At 32.1% G+C, this 25428-nt stretch overlaps 2 protein-coding genes across 2 annotated transcripts in view; one reads left to right on the forward strand and one right to left on the reverse strand.

The window, feature by feature from the left end:
- Positions 1-7567, reverse strand: LOC139485379 (copper transport protein ATOX1-like). The gene is made up of 4 exons (XM_071269826.1): positions 7452-7567; positions 3704-3779; positions 1533-1652; positions 1-139 (listed from the first exon to the last, which is right to left on the reverse strand). The coding sequence occupies exons 1-4, from the start codon at positions 7458-7460 to the stop codon at positions 132-134; spliced, it is 213 nt and encodes a 70-aa protein (XP_071125927.1). The 5' UTR covers positions 7461-7567; the 3' UTR covers positions 1-131.
- Positions 7534-25428, forward strand: part of LOC139485378 (acid ceramidase-like) — a 21671-nt gene continuing 3776 nt past the window's right edge. The window contains exons 1-11 of the mRNA XM_071269825.1: positions 7534-7676; positions 13878-13924; positions 14742-14826; positions 18688-18780; positions 19796-19874; positions 20423-20497; positions 20929-20974; positions 21841-21985; positions 22420-22474; positions 22988-23154; positions 24336-24503. Coding sequence (XP_071125926.1) covers positions 7590-7676; positions 13878-13924; positions 14742-14826; positions 18688-18780; positions 19796-19874; positions 20423-20497; positions 20929-20974; positions 21841-21985; positions 22420-22474; positions 22988-23154; positions 24336-24503 — 1047 coding nt within the window. The 5' untranslated portion in view covers positions 7534-7589. The remainder of the gene's footprint in view (positions 7677-13877; positions 13925-14741; positions 14827-18687; positions 18781-19795; positions 19875-20422; positions 20498-20928; positions 20975-21840; positions 21986-22419; positions 22475-22987; positions 23155-24335; positions 24504-25428) is intronic.

Genomic DNA, 25428 nt, shown 5'->3' on the forward strand with positions numbered 1-25428 from the left:
ATTTATGGAAAATTGGATGTACAATGTACAACCTATAATGAAATTAAATATTGTATTTATTCATGTCTGGAATAAATAAAGTACCGGGTATTTTCTTTTTATCTCTATAGCACCTTTAACCACCATTATATTCAACAACCTGTAATAAAAGATAAAAATAAATTCCAAAAAAACTTTCACTTTTCAATTGTGAATTAAATTATCTGTATTTTATGACTATACATGTAAGTGTTCCAGTTTGATGGTTATTAATCAATTTGTAATTTGGTGAAAGCATGTTTGAGTTATTGTCCAAAAACTTGAAAATTCACTCTTTAAATGAATAAAACACCATAGCATATTGCACAGTTATTTTTAGAATATCTAAAAACCGATATACTTTGTGACGTCATGTAACAACTGTTTACTTTCAGTTTGTGTTTATCATGACTTTCGATATAAAAACTAGAGACGTTTAGAAATCCTGTATTTGTGTCAACTCGGCCAATACAGAAAAAAATCTATATTGGCCGAGTTTACATCTTATATTGCATAGGCAGTTTTCATCATATTAAGTCCAATAACAGTGTAGTTAATCAATAAATCCTTGTATCGACCTCATACAAAGATACTATAATGATATCTAAGATAATAACAAAAACTGCAAAATTTCTGTAAAAATTACTAACTCAGGGGCAGCAACCCAACAACAGGTTGTCCGATTCTTCTAAAAATTTCAGGGCAGTTAAATCTAAATCTGATGAACATTTGTGCCACCCGGTGACGGTCATCAAATTTTTTTTTAAACTAGATACCCCAATGATGATTTTGGTCAAGTTTGGTTAAATTTGGCCCAGTAGTTTCAGAGAAGAAGATTTTTGTTAAAGATTACAAAAATTTATGAAAAATTGTTAAAAATTGACTATAAACATGATAAAGGGCAATTTATATAAGCTTTGACAAAAAGTATTGGAACACTTCCATTGAAAACAATGTAAAATGACATGATTGTAGAATGAGTATGATTTGGGTTCTGCTAAATACTTTTGATCCGTTTATGATTTAAAATTGAGTTCATGGTATTACATTATATTAACTTACTTTTCATCTAATATTATATTACATGGTTATGACACCACAGCTGCACTGAATAAGTTTTTTGCGCTTTTCACAAAAAAGACAAATTTTGCAGGACTCATTTTTTCCAAAACATTGGTTCTGCAACAAATACAGATTTTTATGCATTAAACTCATTCAGAACTTTTTGAATGCAAGTTAATAACACAAATTCAATTTTAAACCATAAATGGATCAAAAGTATTTGGTAAAACCCAAATATTATACACATTCTACAATCATGTCATTTTACATTGTTTTCAATGGAAGTGTTGCAATACTTTTTTCCAGGTGTATATATGCCATCATTTATTTTTTCTTGTTAAAATTAGTGGTATCGAGATAAAAGATAGAAGGAGGCATATCATAACTTAAAACTCCCTCCTATCAATCATGTCAATTGCTTTAGTGTTCATATTTACCTTTAACATTCTAACCTTTGAGTGATACAGCAATATTTGTTTTCTTCAGCACTTCCAATACTTCATCAGCTGACAATGTAGATGTCACTGTCACTGTTTTCGTTGGAACATCAGTAACGACTTCAGTCACTTTATCTACAAAGAAAAATATATTTATTTCCAAAAACCTTCATCGTCATATATACATGTACTTGTATATGAATGACATCATCCTAACAAATTTAACTCTTGGTTTTTGTTTCACATGTATCTTCATAATAAACTGTTGGGTAAGAAACAATGTTTCTGGTCAGGTTTCACCAAATTTTCAGTCAAAATCACTGGCACATGCCTCTGAAAAAATATTATACAATTACTGTCTTTTGATGAGGTAAATGTGTGGTTTTATTGACTTTCGAAAAACTGATATTCACTGAGGCCATCGGCCGAAGCGAATATCAGTTTTTCAAAAGTCAATTAAACCACATATTTACCGAAACAAAAGACAGTAATTGTTTTATTCCATATCCCGAGAGAAATGTATGTTATGGAAAATATTTATGAAAACCAATTGTACATCAAATGTTTTTTACCAAAATTATACATGTAAACGCACGCAACGTTTTGCGCAGTGAATATGCTTATTTATTCAAAATCCAATTCATATAGAGAAACCTACCAAAGTTTTAGCAATATGGAATAATTACCTTTATGCAAGTGAATATCAATATATCTGTTTTCCTATTTTGACTTGAAAACAAATCTCGATCCAAAATCTGTAACTGTTTGAAAAGTGCGTTGTTATACATTTGTTATAAGAACCCTGTAACAACAACCAAACTTCGTCTTTTATTTTGTACTTTAACATGTTAAATTTTCCTATAACCAATCAAATTTGTATACATGTAAATGTGCACTTGCATAAGGTCGATTTCTATCTGACGCAGATCATATATATTTGTAACAACTTCAAGTGAATAGGATTTTTTTACAGAGACAAGGACCTATGGTCAAAATTCTTAATATTGACAAAAAAATTGTTATGGCCATAACAAAACTCTTAAAATAAAGCTGAGTGGCCACTGAAGTGCATATTTTACATGCATATTGCAAAATATCTGTGGTTGACAAAAGCACTGGAATTTACTTTCATAATTCACAAAAGAAAATAACAAAAGTTTGAAAACCTATTATTATTATCATGCATGATTTAGAAGTTTACAAAGGTAGTTAAAATAAATGTTAAAATGTTTGCTGAAGGTTAAAAACAGACAAAATGAATATTCACACACAGCTCTGTACAATAAATATGTAAATTACTCTGATTTACTTTGAGTTTTAAGGTTATCTATATGCAGGTACATGTATGCCAGTTTACTTTTTATTGCATTCCACAATACTATAGAAAATAAGTTTGAAGAAACTAATGATTACATAATCTTGTTCATTAAAACACATAACTTTCTGCAAAAAACATTTATCATGTTTATGTTGGTCAGTTAATATTTGTGAAAGATAATCTACATTGTAAGATGAATATTATTTTTTTAGAAACACTGGTACATATTCTGACATGTTTAAAATGCATCTACCTATAAATAGTTATTATCATAAATATAACATCAGGAGAAAGTTATTTTATCATCTAAATCACTAAACAATACAACAACATGTAAAAGACTTTTTATTTTTTTTATTTTACCCTAGTATGCAAACATACATGTACACATGATGTATCTGCCCTTCTGTTATCTTCAACATATTGAAGCTAAGAAGTATTATGTTGATATAGAAACATTTTTGATGTCATAAATGTGAACTTGGCCCCACATAGTGGTCTTGGCCCAACATGTTGACTTGTCCCCACATGTGAACCTGTAAGTTTACCACCCTTTTTTCAAAGCACTCTTTTAGCTGCATTTGCACAACTTTGTGAACCTGTAAACTTACCACCCTGTTTTCCAAGTAAGTATCTTTTAGCAGTATTAGCACAACTTTGTGGATCTGTTAACTTACCACCCTGTTTTCCAAGCACTCTTTAAGCAGCAATAGCACAATTTTGTGGATCTGTTAACTTACCACCCTGTTTCAAAGCACTCTTTTTAAAAGCAGCATTAGCTAAGCACAACTTTGTTGATCTGTTAACTTACCACCCTGTTTTCCAAGCGTTCTTTAAGCAGCATTAGGATATGTATACATAAACTTACCACCCTGTTTTCCAAGCACTCTTTTAGCTGCATTAGCACATCCTTCACATGTCATTTCCATATTAAATTGGTAAGTCTGTAAATGAGTAAAACATTTTTATAAAATTGAGAATAAACTAGAGGCTCTAAAGAGCCTGTGTCGCTCACCTTGGTCTATGTGAATATTAAACAAAGGAAGCAGATGGATTCATGACAAAATTGTGTTTTGGTGATGGTGTTGTGTTTGTACATCTTACTTTTCTAAACAGTCTCTATCTATAATGAATTTGGCCCAATAGTTTCAGTGGAAAATGTTAATAAAAATTTACAAATTTTATGAAAATTGTTAAAAATTTACTATAAAGGACAATAACTCCTTAGGGGGTCAATTGACCATTTCGGTCATTTTGACTTATTTGTAAATCTTACTTTGCTGAACATTATTGCTGTTTACAGTTTATCTCTATCTATAATAATATTCAAGATAATAACCAAAAACACGGAATTTCCTTTAAATTACCAATTCAGGGGCAGTAACCCAACAACGGATTGTCCGATTCAACTGAAAATTTCAGGGTAGATAGATCTTCACATGATAAACAATTTTATATCAGTCAGATTTGCTCTAAATGCTTTGGTTTTTTGAGTTATAAGCCAAAAACTGCATTTTACCCCTATGTTCTATTTTTAGCCGTGGCGGCCATCTTGATTTGATAGCTCGGTCAAGGGACACATTTTTCAAACTAGATATCCCAAAGATGATTGTGGTTAAGTTTGGATTAATTTGGCCCAGTAGTTTCAGAGGAGAAGATTTTTGTAAAAGATAACTAAGATTTACGAAAAATGGTTTAAAATTGACTATAAAGGGCAATAACTCCTACAGGGGTCAACTGACCATTTCGATCACATTGACTTATTTGTAAATCTTACTTTGCTGAACATAATTGCTGTTTACAGTTTATCTCTACCTATAATAATATTCAAGATAATAACCATAAACAGCAAAATTTCCGTAAAATTACCAATTCAGGGGCAGCAACCCAACAAAGGAATGTCCAATTCATCTGAAAATTTCAGGGCAGATAGATCTTGACCTGATAAACAATTTTACCCCTGTCAGATTTGCTCTAAATGCTTTGGTTTTTGAGTTATAAGCCAAAAACTGCATTTTACCCCTATGTTCTATTTTTAGCTATGGTGACCATCTTGGTTGGTTGGCCGGGTCACCGGACACATTTTTTAAACTAAATACCCCAATGATGATTGTGGCCAACAAGGGGAATGTGTCAAATGGTGAAACATAATCATGAGGATGGTATATCGTCTTGGTACCTGTTTTGACGCGGACCAGAAATGACGCACCAATTTAGTTTTGGGTTTTATATTTCTAAACAAAAGATGTGACGTCATCGATAATTACTATTCATAACATGATGGTGAAGGTCATATAACTACAACATAGATGCCTCAAACTCTGTCCAGAAATGTTATTATTGCTTGAATTAGTAAAGATAATGCAATTTCTGCCATTTTATTAAGGTCAAAAACAGTCTACCCTTCCCAGAATGATTATCAGTCCTAAATCCACTTTTGCCGGCAAAAGTATGTATGCACATGCTGCCCCAGTTTGTGTTTTTCAAATCATATGACTGTCATGTGACATGGTTTTACATTTAAGCGGGAATCACTGTAGAACAAATGATCGTCGCTTATATAATTTTCTATTGTTTATCGATTTTTTTTCATTCATTGTACGAAGTATACATTGATAAATGTTTTAATGTCAATGTTGTTTTATGAATGCAATTACTTCTTATTTTCAAGTATATGGAATATATATGTCACTTTGATAAATTTTGAACAATTTTATATAAAATTTGAAATAAAATATAGGTTACAATTAAATTAATGAAAAAAATTGTGTTGCTATCAACATGATCATAAAAGTGACTGTAAATGTCAAAATTTGATATTAAAATTAAATTTGTTGAATAGTGTTAACTTTAAATTATCCGGATTGAAGCAATTTTTCGAACATCAGGTACACTGCAAGTGGTTTTTACTGGTTTGTTTATAGTGCGTCATTACTGGTACCCATCATAAGTTGACAGTCCGTTTGTAATGTTAGCAAACATGATTTTTATTGCTTTTACTGTTTCAAAAATCAACTGTTTAATGATTGAAATACATTAACAAGTGATCAATCTTTCATTCTATTCCGTGTTTCTTTTTCTTTTAAATGGTAGATTAAATGCAGAGACACAGGGCTTTCCATTGAAGCCGGTAGCCGGCGGAAATCCGCCGCTTACGGTGGCTTCAAGTGCCGGCTACTTCACTGACAAAAATATAATTCAAAAAGAAAAAAATATCTTTTTCAAATGTTTACAGGCAGCCGAGAGACGTATTGTCGCAAAGTCGCGGTCACGATAAACAAGGATGAAAAGTCAGTGTTTACCTTGGGCTAAATATAGTTCACATGAACTCAGGTCAGTGATTGGTTGTCTATTTAAAGTCAGAATGCATCGTTTCTTTTCAAAGATAACAAGAGAGACGTTCCGGTGGTCATTGAACGATAACAATAGAGACGTTCCGATGGTCATTAACTCGTTGGCTTTTTTTGGCTTTTGAAACGTGAAGACAATCAGATAGAATGACAATCTTATGTTATGGAATTTTATTAGTCAAATTAAAGAAAGTGTAGTAGATCATATTGTTCAGAATCTGGAAAACAGTATCTTTTGAAGTTCATTTTTCAAAGCCCACGTGGTGTTCAGAGAATCAAGGTAAAAAACGAAAGTAGAATATTGTCGACTCGACCTCAAATGAATAACATTTCCCAATGATTTATGTATCGTACTTATTGAACAGTTTACAAAAAAAAAGAGAAAATCAGAGGATATATCAATTTTCTGTCAATGCTTGAGAAATAATTATGATTTAGATACGCGTAACAGTCTTTAGAGAGAAAAGGGGGGTCATTTGTTTACAAATGCACGTAGTTATGCAAAATAAATCGATCAAGATTTCTAACAAACCGGATGATTATTTAAATAAAACTCCTTTAAAAGTAAATGGTAATTTTAAGCATAAGGTAATGAAAATAAAAAACTAACATAAAAAAAATGAAATTTCTTTTGAGTTTCTTTTTTCTTTCTTTAATTTCATACATAAATAATGGTCATTTGAAAGATGAAATTAGTTGCCAGGAGATTGCGAGAATGTAGGATTTTGCTTTATTTATGCCAGAGCCCCTGCCGTAAGGCACCAAGCTTACTTTTCGCCGAACGCATGTTACAGCCGCCTATAATTTTAATTGAGCCTTCTACTTCAATTTCAATGGAAAGCCCTGAGAGACAAACACAACGTTAGGTGCGTCATTACTGGTTCCTCTGGGATATAATATATTCATTGCTGCAGACTCAGATCGAGGATATAAAATAAACAGCAAATGAAAAACATATGGTCAATGACAATGTTGAACAAATTTAAAATTTATCTCGGAATAGAAGTTCCTTTATAATATAAGTTCCAATTTTAGGAAAAAGTATTCTGGAATATTATTAATATAATGTCTTGGTATCGAAATGTCCGGATACCGAAAAGTCTAAAACATTTTAAAATGGGTGCCGAAATGTCTTCGGATTTGGGTGCCGATATGTCTTGTTACCGACATATTCATGATATTCACTGAAACTGAGTCAATCTGTGCTATTGGAAATCTCTAGTTAATCAAAGGAACGAAACTGTCTTATAAACTAAAGATAAATACCTGAGACATTTTTAGAATCTATTTCTAATCAGAAACTTAAAAAAATCAAACAATATTTTGATGTTGTCACCGGATGGATAACAGGAAATTGTTTTCAGCAGGAAAAGGGAAGTTACTCTATCGTAAAAACAACATCACATGACAAACTTGTGTCTGAAGATGAACAAGGCAGCTATAATTCCAGTGCTTATGGTTATTGTTTTTGTACAAGGACAGGTTCCGCCGGTAATTTTAAAAGCATTTCAAAAGTTCTTGTTACACATATTAGAAATATGCTTGTATAATTCATTACCTGTCTGTGTGACAAAGAAGATATATATGACATATATAGTAAAGTACTAAAGTGTCTGCTACAAAAAATCCTATCCCCCTTTTGACAGTCAGAGATATAACTCTATAGGGTTATTACAGAAAATAACTTGCGTGTGCAATAACAGAAACTTTCATGAGTTGTCTGCTCTTTATTCCTTAAATTTTCTAAATCTGTAATAACATATGTTTGTTATTTGTAAAATTATTTCATTTATAGTGGGCTCTAAAGGGAACTCTTGAGACTTTGCGCAGAAACTAAATGCATAGCCTTGATAACTAATTTTTTAATTAAATTAATACATATTTTATTAACCATGATAAATCAATGAGACGAGGCTATTAAGGGATAAACTTAGCTGTGATAAAAAGGCTAGGTTATTAAAGGAATGTAACTTATTATATAAGACACTTGGGAATTACTGAGAAACTTGCACAGAACCTCATCACATGCTTTGGTCATTATTTCTTAAAATAAATTAAAATACATTGTAATTAAGCATGATGTATGTCTGAGCAAATGCTTTGAAGTGGTATTTAGTTATTACAGGCATATTTTTTCTGTAAATTAACATATAGGTGTACTATGAAAAATTGGCAAACTATGAACTGTTATATCTTTTACCCTTTCGCATTAGTGGGGCGAGTTGGTAAACAAGAGTCAGTGATTCTTTAGAAAGTGGGGCCAGTTGGTGTAAAAGTTTGGGGATTTGCCAGTGCCTGGGCGAGTTGTCATGATTTAACGTATTATAAATATATACCTAAAAAGTTTCTTTTCAAGCAGTGCACAGAATAATATATTGAAAATTATATACTCTAAAAGTGTTTTAAAAGCACCATTGTCAGTCAGGGGTACTACTTGTACAAGTTATTTTTATTTACTTGAAGAAGTAAAAAAAAAATATACACAAATAAGTAAATAAATAATGTTTGAATAATCTCCCCTTAATTTTCTCAAAAAGTTACTTGTATAGGTAAATTTTTCTTACAATCCCACAAAAGTCATTTAGTTTTGAGATGTAAATTCATGCCTTTAATGATTTTTCCAAGGTTTGCTCAATTTTTTTTTATTAGAGTTCAATGTTTCATCTCATTAATTCAACAAAGAAACTGATTGGGCAAAGGTCTTAAGTATTTGCCCAAGCCCTTCAAAAATTGCTTCTTGGGGGCTTGTAAATGAGCAGTGTTCTGAAGATAACAGACAAATGGGATTTTCATTGTCCATGAAATTACACTTAAAAGACATCTGCAAAGGGCAGATAATTTAAAATTCTATTAGAGCAAAGAAATCATAAGAATTCAATAAAAGAAGATAGGATGACTTTTTTACTTCTACAAGTAAAAAAATCTGAATGTCTAAGGGACATAACTTAGCCAATATTTTTTTTACCAATACAAGTAAATAAAATTCACTTGTATAAGTATCCTACAAATTTACTTATATTAAGTATATTAATATTACTTCTTCAAGTAAATAAAAATAATTTGTACAAGTAGTACCCTAACTGATTGTCTAGTGCTTTCATCAATCTGCCATCTTTGGACTTTTCAAGACTATGAATGTTGTTATGGGGAACACAATTAGTATTATGACACAGCTATGGTACCACCTTAAGCTGTGTAAAATTTGCTGACAAATTTTCAATTTGTGTTTTGTTTAGTTTACTGAAACCATGCAGTCTGACATTATTACTTTACAAAGTTGTTATACTATGAATTCATTATCATTTAAGATGTCATGGCTTTTAGTTAGTAAACCACAAATTCAAATTTAGTTACAAGTAACATGTATCACAAATTAATTTTCTATACCCTTGCAGAAATAAATCCTGACAATTTTTTTAACCAGGATATCTCAAGATTATCCTGGGAAATCCTGAAAATATCCTGTAAAACATTTAGGAAAAAAGTTGATGGGAGAATTTCAGGAAATGTCAGGACTTTCAAATCAAGCAGCTGTAAACTAGGGGAATTCTCAGGATATCTCAAGACTTTCAAAAATAAATATAATATAGACCAGGATATGTCAGGACTTTTCCTTCAACATTCATCCTACTTTCAGAAACTTTACAATTTCTTGAATGAATAAACTGAAATAAAGTCCTTAATGATTCCTGGTATTGGGACTTAAGAAATAATATAATCTGTATCACAAATTCAAATAAAAAATATCTTTGGGACTGAAATTAACTGTTGTTTGTTAAATTAAATAAGTTTTTTTGGCAAGGATTTGTGAAGGGTGATAGAATAGGGGGAAGAAACAAAAAGTATTTTGTCAAACATTTTTAAAATACCCAAATTATGGTGTTAATTAAAATTTTTTACTTAAATTTTTTAACAGTGGACAATTATTTTAATTCAATTAGTTTATTTAAATTATGCATATCAGTTGATTTTTCCCCGCAATATCTTAATGTAAATATTTTCACATATATGTGTGAAGGTTTAGATGTATGTATGTGTGAAGTTTTAGATGTATGTAAAGTAAATATTTTTTACGAAACATTTTTAAATATATTTACTTAAGTTTTATTCATCATGTTGAAAATACTCTAAAATCATAGTTATTAGTTTTAAAAATACAGTATTTCAAAGTATCGTTGGATTTTTAAGAACATGTATATATATTTTGTGCAATGTGTCTCATAAGCCAAATGATATGGCTGGGTATTGATTGTTCTATGTATGTTTTAATATTGTTGTATGATATGTATGTCAATCAATATGTGACACAATAATAAAATAGATTATTATTATTTTATTAAAAATATTAAACATATTTTGACAGTTAACTTATTTACACAGTTACTGCTGATCTCCCTGTTCAGGAAGCATAACGAGTTTCAGTTTTACAGTATTTCAAAGTCAGAGATTTTTGTGATAAAAACAGCAGGGTGTCCAAGAAAGCTGGCATAGTGAGGATTACTCTGATATCCAATGGCAGTTTTGCAAGACGGGGCCACAAGTTGGGGCCAAGCCAAGCTTGTCCAGAGGCGGATTAAGGGAGAGCCCAGGGGGTAAGGGACCCCCTTTTCTGGGAAAAATTTGGTTGATTATTTAGGGAATCACTGAGGCATGACCGAAGCGGGCCGCCTCTTAGGCAGTCAGTGGGCCCCCACTTATGAAAATTTCTAGATCCGCCACTGTTGTCTGTACTTCAGAGTAATCTTGGACTAAGCCTAAAGCAGGTTAAGATCATAATTTAAATGACATCAATAATAAATCACATTTGTATCTATGTATCTATGCAAATCACTAGTCTTTTTCCTTATTCATGTATGCTCTGTATTTCTGCTATATTGGAAGTGTTGAAACACACCTAATTTTGTCAATGCCAGATATGCAGAGTTGTTTTTATTTATCATACAGCTAAATTTTAATTTTATCTTCATTATATGTGTGTTTAGAATCAGAGTTGTAACTTGTCATTATGTCCCGTTAGGGGCCCTTAATTGGAAAATAAAGAACTTTGAACTTTGAACTTACAGTGTCAGTGCCGGTGGCGGTGGTACATTTTTTTGTAACTGGTATCTTTTGACCCTTCCTAGCTTTCCCTACAGATGTAAATTCTGATTTTCTCCAAGTTTATATATGTGCCTTTCTATTAATTGTCGTCCGGCATATAAATAACTTAGAAAAAATATCAGATGAACAGCAATGATAGATTTCTCAACGTATGCAAAATGTAAACAAATTGTAGGACCTCGCGGTTTTTCGTAATTGTACTGAACAGGTCTGAACAGTTCGGCCCTAAATATACCGTCCTAGATGGTGACTCCACTTCGGCACTTGTTCATTCGCATGTACCATGTTCCGTTCAAACTAAAGATTATTTTTATTATACTTCATAAAAAACTGCATATTAAAAAATATTTGTTTGCGACATCCTTGATTTATTTTCATAATACCGGTACGGTGACGGATCAACTTTTGGCCGATATAATTTGGGACGAGATTGTCACCTCAATGTGAGCGTAAGTGCACTCTTGATTAATACGTCACCAAAATGGAGACTACGCTGATGGAAACCCGAAAAAGACATTTCCAGACAGGAAAATTTCAGATAAGTGCATTACAAATTTAATTTAACATGACAGACATGTGTATATTATTATAAAATATAATTTATTGAAGAACTATTATTCTTTTTTGGTTTTTATTTGAGCAAAGCAACATCAGAAAGTCTGAAAGCATATTTGAAAAATAATTTTTACGTAAAATAAACAAAATGAATAATTGTTTTCACATATGATAACGGGCATAACTGGTAGATACGTAAACTTTATAAATATTGAATTGTGTGAATGGTTCTTTAGTGAATAATAAGTAGCTAGCAGGGTATGAAATTAGCAGTGGCCCACGGGCCATTGGCCCCTAAAATCTAGTGTGGGCTACTTAAATTTCTACTTTTTTTGTATAGGACTATGTATGTGGGCTAAAAAAAATTAATCTGTGGGCTACCATTGCCAAAGTCAACCCTGAGCTAGTTTTTTTTTTTAATCTTTTTAAAGTTCAGGGGATAAAAAAGGGGGGGGGGGGGGCTGTAAATGAATTCGATTCCATAGGTTAACAGCTTCCCATGTACTGTATAAACAGGCAACAACATTTCTATTGATTGTACTTCTTTTAAACATCTTAGAACAATTGATTCTTTGTGGATTTTTTGATACTTTTAGGGGATTGAATGATTCCATGCAGATTTCAGTTATTTATTCAGCAATACTACTTGGAAGAACAGACAGCAACATATTACAGAAAGAAGCAGAACTTTACATGTATCCTTTTATATATCTGACGCATAATTTAATTTTTAATATTGGGTAGGTACAGGGGCGGATCCAGCCATTTTGAAAAGGGGGGGGGGGGGTTCATACTTTATGTTCTAAAAAAAGGGAACCCCCTTTGATACGCCACTGGTGTACCATTTTTATTGGTAATTTAACAATATGAACAGCCATTAATAAAATTGGCCAACAAGTTTGCTTTTCGGAAAAACCTTTTTTTTTTGCATTTAAACAATGTATCGAACAGGTCGAAAAAACAATTTTTTTTCAATTTTAGCATTACATGTAGTTGCAGCTGAGGGTGAAACAAACCTATTTTTTTCTCAGGGTCAAAAACAATTTTTTTTTCTCCAAAAACTAGAAACAAACTTTATTTTCCAAAAAAATCCATAGCCCCCCACCCTGCAAAAATTAAATGGTTGCTGCCTAACTATATGTAATGTAATTCAAACAGTCAATGGCGGTTGTAACCTACATAAAAAAAAACATAAGATACCGCCATTGACAGTAAGATCTCATGCGACTCACTAACGAGCCCCTGTGTACCAGGGCAAACATACCTTATCAGTCATTCAGTGGCGTATTTAAGGGAGGGGTCTTGTTGTTTTTTAGGACAATCATTGCATTTGAAAAGGGACATATAGTTGGACCCCCATTTATTCTGGGTTGGGAACCACCCTTTTTGAAATGGCTGGATCCGCCCTTGCTTAGAATGAGGAATATGGATTTAAACTAATTTAAGAAAATATTTGCAATAGAAAAATTAAAAAAAGGACTTTACTCAAATTTTGTAATTTCTTATAGAATTAATGTAAGACATTTATTGGTCCTGAACTAAGGACATTCTCAGGATATTCACAGGATATACCAGGATTATCCCAGGGCCAACCCAATGCAAGCAAATCTGTAAATCCTGACATCAGGATAATTTCCTGAGACCAGGACCTGAGAATCCTGAGAACAGGATTATCACAGGATTTTCTACTAGGAAATTTATGGTCTGGATGGTCCCTGGATATCCCTGGAATATCCTTGTTCCAATACCGTCCCATGTTTGACCCTATCTCAGGATCAGGATATCTCAAGATTGCCCTGTGATTTTTCTCAAGATTATCCTGAGATATCCTGGGGAAATCTTGTGATATCCTGCACTATTTTCACAAGGGTAGGCTGGTACATGTAGATACCCACACTTTGACATAACCACACAAAATCAAATATCCACGAAAGTTATTTTGTTTTGCAATTATTATTATTGTAATACAATGCTGGCAAATATAAACTTTTTTTGTTATAAAACTGATGATGCAAGAGCTTTTATTTTTTTTTTCAGTTTAAAGAGACTTGTGTGACCAATGCCTACCCTCCATCTGAAAAAAGGTAGGTTACTCAATATTAAAAGTTTGTCTCCATCAAAGTCCATGAAACTCATACAATTTTAATAAGGGCTGTAAGTCATTTACTGTTATAGAGTTATGCACCTTTATAACTTAAGCCTGAGTCAGAGTTTTTGTGTAAGACACATTTTTCTTTTCTTTTAAATTATTACATCAATCTCTGAAAAGACCTTATTAGTATTTATAATATGTATAAATAAATAGATTTAAAGTATTTCAATTCAATTCTGTAAAAGATTATTTAACCTCTAAATAAATGAGGGGGGATAGGACCTTTATCGGGACTCTGGGATCAGGTGTTTTTAAGCTCTGGATTTCAGGATAGACCCTTCCGGGATCCGGGAATTCTTTTTTCTAAATTTCGGGACCTCAGGATTTCGTGTTTTTAAGCCCGGGATTTCAGGATCAGGACCCCTCCTACCCCTCTCATAAATGATTTATTAGATAATGCGTTGTCAATTGCATAAAGCTCACTTAACACAGATGCCTTAATCTATGGTTAAACTTAGAACCAATAAAATTGAGAATGGAAATGGGGAATGTGTCAAAGGGACAAAAACCTGACCGTAGAGCAGACAACAGCCGAAGGTCACAAATGGATCTTCAATGCAGTGAGAAACTCCAGCACCTGGAGGAGTCCTTTACCTGGCCCTTAAACAAATCAATGTTTTATTTTATTTAGCCTCAATATTCTGTGCTTCATTCAAGAATGTATGTGATAAGAATATTCTCTCCTTTTTAGATTTGACAAAAAACTTACTGAATTATAAATATTACGAGAATTTTTTTTCTCCATTTAGCCATCTTGTTCCAACATATGTTTTAAACCTTGACCTTCCACCAACACAAAGATGGCAGAATTTAGCAAAGGATAAAGGAAGTCAAGTAAGTAGCCATCAGTTTTGAAAGACATATATACAGTGAAACCTGGCTACACCAAATCTTGCATAATTTTGAAAACCTGCATCAACAAAACATGTTCTAAAGCACTGTCATATCAAACTGTATGCGTTGTATACCTGATAAAACCAAACATCGGCCAAAACCGAACACAATCTTTAGTCCAGAAGAGACACAGTTTAAACAGGATTCACTGTATATAAACTTTAAACATTTATCAGGAATTTGTCATGTATTTATCACTCAAATGTTTGCTATGTTTGCAATAATCCACATTTCAATGCAAAAAAGGTACTAAAATAATTTCACCAATGTCCATTTTTAACTCACCTGGCCCGAAGGGCCAAGTGAGCTTTTCCCATCACTTTGCGTCCGGCGTCGTCGTCGTCCGGCGTCTGTCGTCCGTCGTCGTCCGTCGTCCGTCGTCGTTAACTTTTACAAAAATCTTCTCCTCTGAAACTACTGGGCCAAATTGAACCAAACTTGGCCACAATCATCATTGGGGTATCTAGTTTAAAAAATGTGTGGGGTGACCCGGTCAACCAACCAAGATGGCCGCCACGGCTAAAAATAGAACATAGGGGTAAAATGCAGTTTTTGGCTTATAACTCAAAAACCAAAGCATTTAGAGGAAATCTGACATGGGGTAAATATGTTTATCAGGTCAGATCTATCTGCCCTGAAATTTTCAGATGAATCGGTCAACCCGTTGTTGGGTTGCTGCCCCTGAATTGGTCATTTTGAGGAAATTTTGCTGTTTTTGGTTATTATCTTGAATATTATTATAGATAGAGATAAACTGTAAACAGCAATAATGTTCGGCAAAGTTAGATTTACAAATAAGTCAACATGACCGAAATGGTCAGTTGACCTTTTAAGGAGTTATTGCCCTTTATATTCAATTTTAAACCGTTTTTCATAAATCTAAGTAATCTTTTACAAAAATCTTCTCCTCTGAAACTACTGGGCCAAATTTTTCCAAACTTGGCCACAATCATCTTTGGGGTATCTAGTTTAAAAAATGTGTGGCGTGACCCGGTCAACCAATCAAGATGACCGCCACGGCTAAAAATAGAACATAGGGGTAAAATGCAGTTTTTGGCTTATAACTCAAAAACCAAAGCATTTAGAGGAAATCTGATTTGGGTTAAATATGTTTATCAGGTCAAGATCTATCTGCCCTGAAATTTTCAGATGAATCGGTCAACCTGTTGTTGGGTTGCTGACCCTGAATTGGTAATTTTGAGGAAATTTTGCTGTTTTTGGTTATTATCTTGAATATTATTATAGATAGAGATAAACTGTAAACAGCAATAATGTTCGGCAAAGTTAGATTTACAAATAAGTCAACATGACCGAAATGGTCAGTTGACCCCTTAAGGAGTTATTGCCCTTTATATTCAATTTTAAACCGTTTTTCATAAATCTAAGTAATCTTTTACAAAAATCTTCTCCTCTGAAACTACTGGGCCAAATTTTTCCAAACTTGGCCACAATCATCTTTGGGGTATCTAGTTTAAAAAATGTGTGGCGTGACCCGGTCAACCAATCAAGATGACCGCCACGGCTAAAAATAGAACATAGGGGTAAAATGCAGTTTTTGGCTTATAACTCAAAAACCAAAGCATTTAGAGGAAATCTGATTTGGGTTAAATATGTTTATCAGGTCAAGATCTATCTGCCCTGAAATTTTCAGATGAATCGGTCAATCTGTTGTTGGGTTGCTGACCCTGAATTGGTAATTTTGAGGAAATTTTGCTGTTTTTGGTTATTATCTTGAATATTATTATAGATAGAGATAAACTGTAAACAGCAATAATGTTCGGCAAAGTTAGATTTACAAATAAGTCAACATGACCGAAATGGTCAGTTGACCCCTTAAGGAGTTATTGCCCTTTATATTCAATTTTTAACCGTTTTTCATAAATCTAAGTAATCTTTTACAAAAATCTTCTCTGAAACTACTGGGCCAAATTAATCCAAAGTTGGCCACAATCATCTTTGGGGTATCTAGTTTAAAAAATGTGTGGCATGACCCGGTCAACCAACCAAGATGGCCGCCACGGCTAAAAATAGAACATAGGGGTAAAATGCAGTTTTTGGCTTATAACTCAAAAACCAAAGCATTTAGAGGAAATCTGACATGGGGTAAATATGTTTATCAGGTCAAGATTTATCTGCCCTGAAATTTTCAGATGAATCGGTCAACCTGTTGTTGGGTTGCTGCCCCTGAATTGGTCATTTTGAGGAAATTTTGCTGTTTTTGGTTATTATCTTGAATATTATTATAGATAGAGATAAACTGTAAACAGCAATAATGTTCATCAAAGTAAGATTTACAAATAAGTCAACATGACCGAAATGGTCGCCCTTTATAGTCAATTTTTAACCATTTTTCGTAAATCTTAGTTATCTTTTACAAAAATCTTCTCCTCTGAAACTACTGGGCCAAATTAATTCAAACTTAACCACAATCATCTTTGAGGTACCTTGTTTGAAAAATGTGTCCGATGACCTGGCCTTCCAACCAAGATGGCCACCACGGCTAAAAATAGAACAGGGGTAAAATGTAGTTTTTTGCTTATAACTCTGAAACCAAATCATTTAGAGGAAATCTGACAAGGAGTTAAATTGTTAATCAAGTCAATATATATCTGCCCTGAAATATTCAAATGAATTGGACAACCAGTTGTTGGGTTGCTGCCCTCCAATTGGTAATTTTTAAAGAAATTTTGCTGTTTTTGGTTATTATCTTGAATACTATTATAGATAGCGATAAACTGTAAACAGCGATAATGTTCATCAAAGTAAGATCTATAAATAAGTCCACATGACCTAAATGGTCAATTGACCCCTTAAGGAGTTATTGCCCTTTATAGTCAATTTTTAACAATTTTCATTAATTTGGTAAATTTATGTAAATTTTTACCAAATATTTTTCTCTGTTACTAATGGGCAAAGTTCATTATAGATATAATTGTAAGAAGCAAGAATGTTCAGTAAAGTAAGAACTTCAAACACATCACCATCACCAAAATACAATTTTGTCATGAATCCATTTGTGTCCTTTGTTTAATATGCACATAGACCAAGGTGAGCGACACAGGCTCTTTAGAGCCTCTAGTTAATACATTGCATTGTTAACCTTATGTTACCACAAATTATAAACTCAGTTGGGGGCTAAAATAATTATGTTTATTAAAACAGTGAAGAAATGTCTACACAAAAAATTAGATATACAGTTCATGTATTATTATTACCAACACATAACCATCAACATTTCAAATAAAAATGAAAAATAGATGTTTGCTAAAAGTCAATGTAAAATTGAATTATTTTCTTTTTAAATTTTTTACAAATACTGAAAAAAACAGATAATGAGATTTCTAGAACTGTAGAATATGTTGACCTGGCAAAACCATAGAAATGTTCAATTTTTCACTTTTAATGATTTCTGTTACATGTATATATTTTTCTTACTCTGACCTTACAGGATTAAACATTGCAATCTTTCTAGAATTCTTATTTTAAATCTTCTATGAAAACATATCTTTTTTTTAGCTGTGATCGGAAGAAGTTTTCAACATTTAAGGATTAGAAGAAGCAAGTTATTCTAATTTTGCATGTTTCATTATACAAATCTTGATGTTAATACAATGCACATTTATAGCATATACTACTTAAATTTTGTAGGTTCTTACGTTAAACATATTGAAAATATATTTGATATGGTGATTATTTTAGATTATTCTGAATAAGAATATTGATAAACTAACATATTTGACACACTTACATGAATACATACCGGTTCATGTATAATTTTTGTGCATTCCTTTTATTTTTCAGATAAAAATGTTGCTAAAAAAGTTTATAGAGTTTGCTGAAGACTTTGGCAATGGGACTGTTAATACAATAATCAACTACCTCAACAAACAAGGGGTATTTATTTAAGAAATAATTCTTTCATGCCATGCAATATGCTCATTTTAACATGGGTAGGCATTATATTTGTCAATATCTTAATACTGAGTGCTATAGAAAATCAGCAGTTTAACAATAAAAAAAGACCAGACACATTTAAACTTACTTATATAATACTTTTATTCAATTTCCTATTGAAATTGTCCATTTTGATCTCTAGTTTAAAGTTTATCTGACGTTGAAGTTTCAATCGTGACATCAATCATGTGCAGCCAATGTTTTATTGGAATTAGAACATGGCTTTCTATCCAAAGCTAAAGAAGAAAGTCATATTAGAATATTTGATAGCTGCATTTGAATGTCAAGATCACTGCTTTTTTTTTTTTACACAATTGTCATTCTATTCTCAATAATGAATCATATTTAGGGTAACAGTTTGATGTGTGTGTTTAAAAACCAAATGTAAAAAAAAGTCTGTTGATATCATGTTTATTACAAATAAAAGCATTCTCTCCATCGAGAGGATGTGAATTTACTTTCAACTGTATTTTGATTGATATAGATACATGTAGTATCACAAAAATTGCTAAAAGTTATTGAAATGTTTCTGAAAAGATATTTTTACATGAGATTCTGATTCAAATAGAATATGATTACACATTATAAAGATTTTATAGGTCTATGTATAAAATATAGTTTAAACCAAAGGTAACTTTCTTCTTAAAAAACAAAAGAAGAGATGGTGCTATTTACATGACACATTTAATGCATAAACTTCATCAGTCGGGACAAAGAGATGAGAAAGGCAATGAAAATAAATTTAAAGGCATTTAAATCAAAATGTTCTACACAGAACTTCCCAAAACTGTTATGATCAACCATTCCTAATTAGTTACCTCCAAACTGTGTAAATTTTGTCCTGTAACAAATTTTATGTTATAAACCCAAATGGGGATTGGACATGAGTAAAAGCAGAAATATTATTGCACTGTAATATGCAAATGATACTTTAGTATATTACATTATTCCCCAGGATAGCATGGACACCACTTTACCACAGCCATATGCTGATGAGATGAGAGGAATTGCAACAGCTTCTGGACTAGGATTAGGTATGATTTTATGGGCAAAACTGTAGATTTATAATTAATTTTGGGGTACCAATTTGGGTTGATTACATAGGTTTATAAAAACCACAAATTTAACTGTTCAAGGAAGTGTTAATTTTATAAAGGCTTGTATACAATCTTTTGCAAAAAAATCAAAATATTAAGGATAATAAGATTTTTCTTTGATCCACAAAAATTAGCACCCACAAAAATAAATTAATCCACAGTTGTAAAAAATGCATTGGTGCTTGTTGCCAAGCGCGTATAGTGATCGCATAAAGCATACAAAAATTTGAATACTGTTAAGTGAAACTTTCTTATTTCCTTTTTTGTTTTTTTTCTTTGACATAAAAATGTTGGTTAAAAATGGTTCGGTCACCGTTCCAAAGAAATCATATAGCATATTTAGACAAATTTCATCTGTCTTAAATTTATTCAAGCATCAAAAGAACTGATAATATATTGGGTGAAATCATCTTATTATATTCCATTTTTCTGGAAAACATCATCATTTTTAAAGAAATACTAAGGAAGATAATTCTATATTTCAGGGGAAGTAATTATCTACAATTTGTTTTATGAAGTGTTCACAGTTTGTACATCAATTGTTGCAGAAGACAATGCAGGTCAGTAACACATTTTACAAAACAAGAAGATTATATCATATCTAAATATACATTCCCAATAATCTTTCATTTATTCCCAGTTATCTTTCTTTAATCCCAGTTATCTTTCTTTTGTTTCCAATTTCCTTTATTTACCTTTCCTTTCTCATCAGATGTTTTTAGGGAAATTCACAAATTTAGTTCTTGCTGTTTACATATTATATATAAGAGCCTAGGTGGTTGAGTGGGCTAGCGCATAGGACATAGTGCAATGGGATTTGGTGCAACGATATCTCAGAAGCATGAGTTTGAATCCCAGTGAGGAAAGAACAAAAAATTTGCAAATCTAACATTGCTAGGTTGATATTTAGACAAATTACCGGTATATATATATATTTATACTTACTGTACATTTAATTTTTTTTTGTAACAAGAAATGTCTTCTTCTTTAGGAAAACTGTTCCATGCCAGAAATCTAGATTTTGGATTATTTTTAGGGTAAGTAGATTTTTATGCCCCTTTTATGGGGATTGTGTTTTCTGGTCTGAATGTCTGTCCATTCGTCCGTCCGTCTGTCCAACTTCAGGTTAAAGTTTTTGGTTGAGGTAGTTTTTGATGAAGTTGAAGTCCAATCAACTTGACACTTAGTACACATGTTCATTAGGATATGATTGTTCTTATTTTAATGCCAAAGTAGATTTTTGATCCCAATTTCATGGTTCACTTAACATAGAAAATGTTAGTGTGAGTGGGGCATCTGTGTACAATGGACACATTCTTGTTTTCTTCAAAATAAGGCATGTTTTAATCTATGGTTTAATTCAAGTATTGATAGCAGGAAATGTTTCTGAATGAACTGATTGTTTAAGTTTTAATTTGAAGCAAATAAAAAGCAGGGATTGATTAATAGAAAAACAAAGGATATGGGGTATCTATCCATGTGCAGTTCATTCTATATGGCAATTGACAGAATTTAGAAATTTTTAAAGATTTTATTGGAACTATTTTTAAGTTACTAAGTTTTATATTTGTTGATTATGTCAAAATAAGCATTGCTTTTTTCCTGTGTAAATTTTTATATATATTAATCGCTATTTTATGCATTTTTCCTTTGATCTTTTTTTGTGATAATTTTTCATATCATGCTACTCGCTTGAGATGGAAAATTATCGCTAGAAACTAAGGAGCCATGTGGTGTTGCTAATGAAATTGACAACATCGTCATAGGTAAAATAGCCATAAACAGATTATCATTGGTCATCTCAACTCGATTGCTTTTCTCGCTTTCACTGTGACCGGCTCAAACGAGAAAATCAATCTTGTTGAAAAAACCAACGATAACCTATAAATATGTTGCATTATAGATGGGACATTAAAAACCACACATGGGAGATAACTGAAGCTCTACGACCTATGATACTGAATGTTGATTACCAGAAGGGTGGGAAGACCGTGTTTAAGGCAGTACATTATGCTGGTTATATTGGTATCTTAACTGCTATTAAACCAGTAAGTTTATATCTAAAGTTATAGTATATAACACCTTAATGTTTTTATTAAGATATAGACAGTAAATTTGAATTGCTGATTTTTATCACAATTTAAAAAGCCTGAATATTTATCAAACTATGTTGATGTATCTGTCAAATTTAATAAAAGATACATTTGAAAAGTAAAGAAAAATTGTGGGTTTTGTGACTCTTGTATATAAGCCAATAACAATTCTGGCAGTACATATGCACAATTGTTAACTCCTGTAGTAATTTTACGTTGGATTTTGTAAAATATTTGGTTCAAAGAAAATTACACCTTATATCAGATTACAACTAGTACTGTTATCATTTACTTAATATAGTGAAATCCAATGTATAAATTAACAATAGTATATTCCAAATAAAAAATGTATCACTTGAATATATTTTTTTCACGATTCTGTGTTTCAGGGTGTGTTTACATTGTCAATGAATGAAAGATTTGACTTGAACGGAGGTTTCATTGGTAAGAAATTTTTTTCTTTGATAATTTTTATCTTTCTCTTTTCATTCAGAGAATTGGGTTGAAAGTACTGTAATAAATGCAAATTACAACTGCATTTAGACTTTTTGATATTTTATCGAATTCACATGTCCATCTTTCATATTTTTTCCTTCATAAGAACTTGGCAAAAGATTTGTATACCTTAAAGATTATTCACATTACCCACAGGTAAATTTGCTCTTTCTGCTAGCTCTCCATTGTAAATAAAAATTAATGTCCCTCATTAAGGGAGACAACCAAAAAAGGGATCTCTAATCACAGGGTCAATTATGGGAATTTGCAAATAGACTATTGTCCTCAAGAAATAAAGTATTTTTACCATTTTCAGTGTTACTATTAGTTACCTTTAAAATTGTTAATGATAAACATGATAAACAACAACAGATGGCCTGTTTGCTTTGAAGAATTTTTATAAATATTTTTTTCCCCTAATCTTCACTCAGATAGCAATATGGCATATGTTTTGCTCCATAGGAATAATTGAATGGATACTTGGATTAAGATCAGGACAGTGGATGGGATTTTTGACCAGAGATACCCTTCTGTATTCTAACAGTTATGAAGAAGCTAAGAAAAATCTAACAATGACCCAGATGTTAGCTCCAGCTTATTTCATAGTTGGTGGAAATTCAACTGGACAGGTAAAATAAATTTAACTCTCAATCATTTGTAATACATTACCATTGCACATTTCTCCATTATATGTACTGGTGAACTGAAAAACTTATTCATATTTGGTCAGTGATAAATTGTATTGCGATATCTCTTTTCTGATCTATATGACACATACTTCCTGTTTTCAAAACTTTGATAAATTAGTGGTGTATGATTAGTACAAACATCAATGTAGGCATTATACCTTACAGCATCAGTTTGAATTAATTTATACAAAATCATCAACTAGTGATAAAGTTTAACCCATTGAAAAAAGAAAAGTTGTGAGTATAAATAATGAGATGAATTATTATGACCATTCTGTTGGTTAAGGTTCACTTTAAGGTGGCTCAGGTGTCTTCCTCCATCTTGGTTTTGAAGTAGCAGTAACAGGTTGGTCTATTTCTTCAATGAAACTAGAACACACCCGTGATATCGCGGGTCCGTGACTGATATATAACTATGCGTATGCCTTATTTTAGTATTGGTATTGTCATCTGATAAAGTCATGCCGATTATAACATGTATAAGGTGCACAGTTTTCTCAGCTTTCAAAATCTTTCTGTTTAAACCCGTCGACCTGGAACCTTCAATTATTGGTAATATTAATAATTTGGAAAACAAAAGGGCCTGGAATGGAGTATTTTTTACTCAACAGTATACAGCAAAATTCTAAATACACTGTTTGGTGGTGCGCCTGTCAGATGCGGAACGTACAGATAAGGTAATAGGTAACAGGTGAATATACTATTGGTATCGGTGTCGGACTCGATCCGGAACTTCTTAATTATTGGCAATATTAATTACGTGGAAAACAAATGGGCCTAGAGTGGTGTAATTTTTAATCAACATCATTGTACTATATTAGTTATATATAAAGTTGAATTCTTTGATTCATCGGTTTTACGTGATGACGGCTGACAAATTGGACCTCGTAATTTTAGTATTATAGATGTGTAATTTCTAAAAAAAAAAAAAAAAAAAAACATTTGTGTTTGATTCATTATTTTACAACTTTTGCCAAATAAGTGGAGATAACTCAGATAACGTAATTTTATAATAGAAAGTGTTGTGAATTTACCTATTTTAATATGTAGCAAGAAAACAAATTTGGTGAACCCGTTTTTTATCTTTCTTATCTTAAAGCAGCTTTGTCTGGTCATTTTAGGGCTGTGTGATAACAAGGGATAGGAACAAGGCTGTCAATGTTTGGAATATGGCAGACGCTGGCAAATGGTACATTTTAGAGACAAATTATGATCATTGGAAAAGTCCATTGTTTATTGATGATAGGAGAACTCCTGCTAATAGATGTATGCAGAACATGACACAAAATGTAAGCACAAAATATTATATACATGGTATTAAAAATTTAAAATTTTTGTCTCAAATGATCATTTGTGCTAAAATAAAAAAAAAAATTCTGAGTTTTTAGAATAAAGGTTTCTAATGACTGAAACAAAATCTATATACAAAAGAAACCAAAAAAAAACCAACTGGTACATTTATGTGCAAATACATTTGTATCTACAATTTCTAAAACTTTACTAGAAGTAGCACCTGTCCTAAGTTAGGAATCTGTTTTTCAGTGGTTGTTGTTTGTTGATGTGGTTCATTTGTATTTAATAGATTAGACCTTGGTTTTTCAGTTTTAATTGATATAATCTAGTCATTTTGGGGCCCTTTATAGGTTGCTGTTCTGTGTGAGCCCTCAACACAGAGCGTATCTGTGTTGAAGGCTGATCTTTGATCTATAATGGTTTACTTTTTACACATTGTAGCTTGGATTGAGAGTTGTGTCATTGACACTCATACCACATCTTCTTATTTCCAAAGGGCCAAGTGAGCTTTTCTCATCACTTGGCGTCCATCGTCCATCATCGTCCTGCGTCCGTCGTCATTAACTTTTACAAAAATCTTCTTATCAGAAACTACTGGGCCAAATTAAACCAAACTTAGCCACAATCATCATTGGGGTATCTAGCTTAACAAATGTGTTCGGTGACCTGGCCAACCAACCAAGATGGCCGCCATGGCTAAAAATAGAACATAGGGGTAAAATGAAGATTTTGGCTTATAACTCTGAAACCAAAGCATTTAGAGCAAATCTGACAGGGAATAAATTGTTTATCAAGTGAAGATCTATCTGCCCTGAAATTTTCAGATGAATAGGACAACTGGTTGTTTGGTTGCTGCGCCCCAATTGGTAATTTTTAAAGAAATTTTGCCATTTTTGGTTATTATCTTGAATACTAATATAG

This window comes from Mytilus edulis, chromosome 8 (genome assembly GCF_963676685.1).
Source record: "Mytilus edulis chromosome 8, xbMytEdul2.2, whole genome shotgun sequence".
NCBI lineage: Eukaryota > Metazoa > Mollusca > Bivalvia > Mytilida > Mytilidae > Mytilus > Mytilus edulis.

Excerpts from the sequence above, each read along its gene's own strand:
- LOC139485379 (XM_071269826.1), bottom strand. Across the intron at positions 1,653-3,703 it reads AGTGCTTGGAAAACAGGGTG|ATAAAGTGACTGAAGTCGTT; the intron begins GTAAGTTTATGT and ends TTTTCTTTGTAG.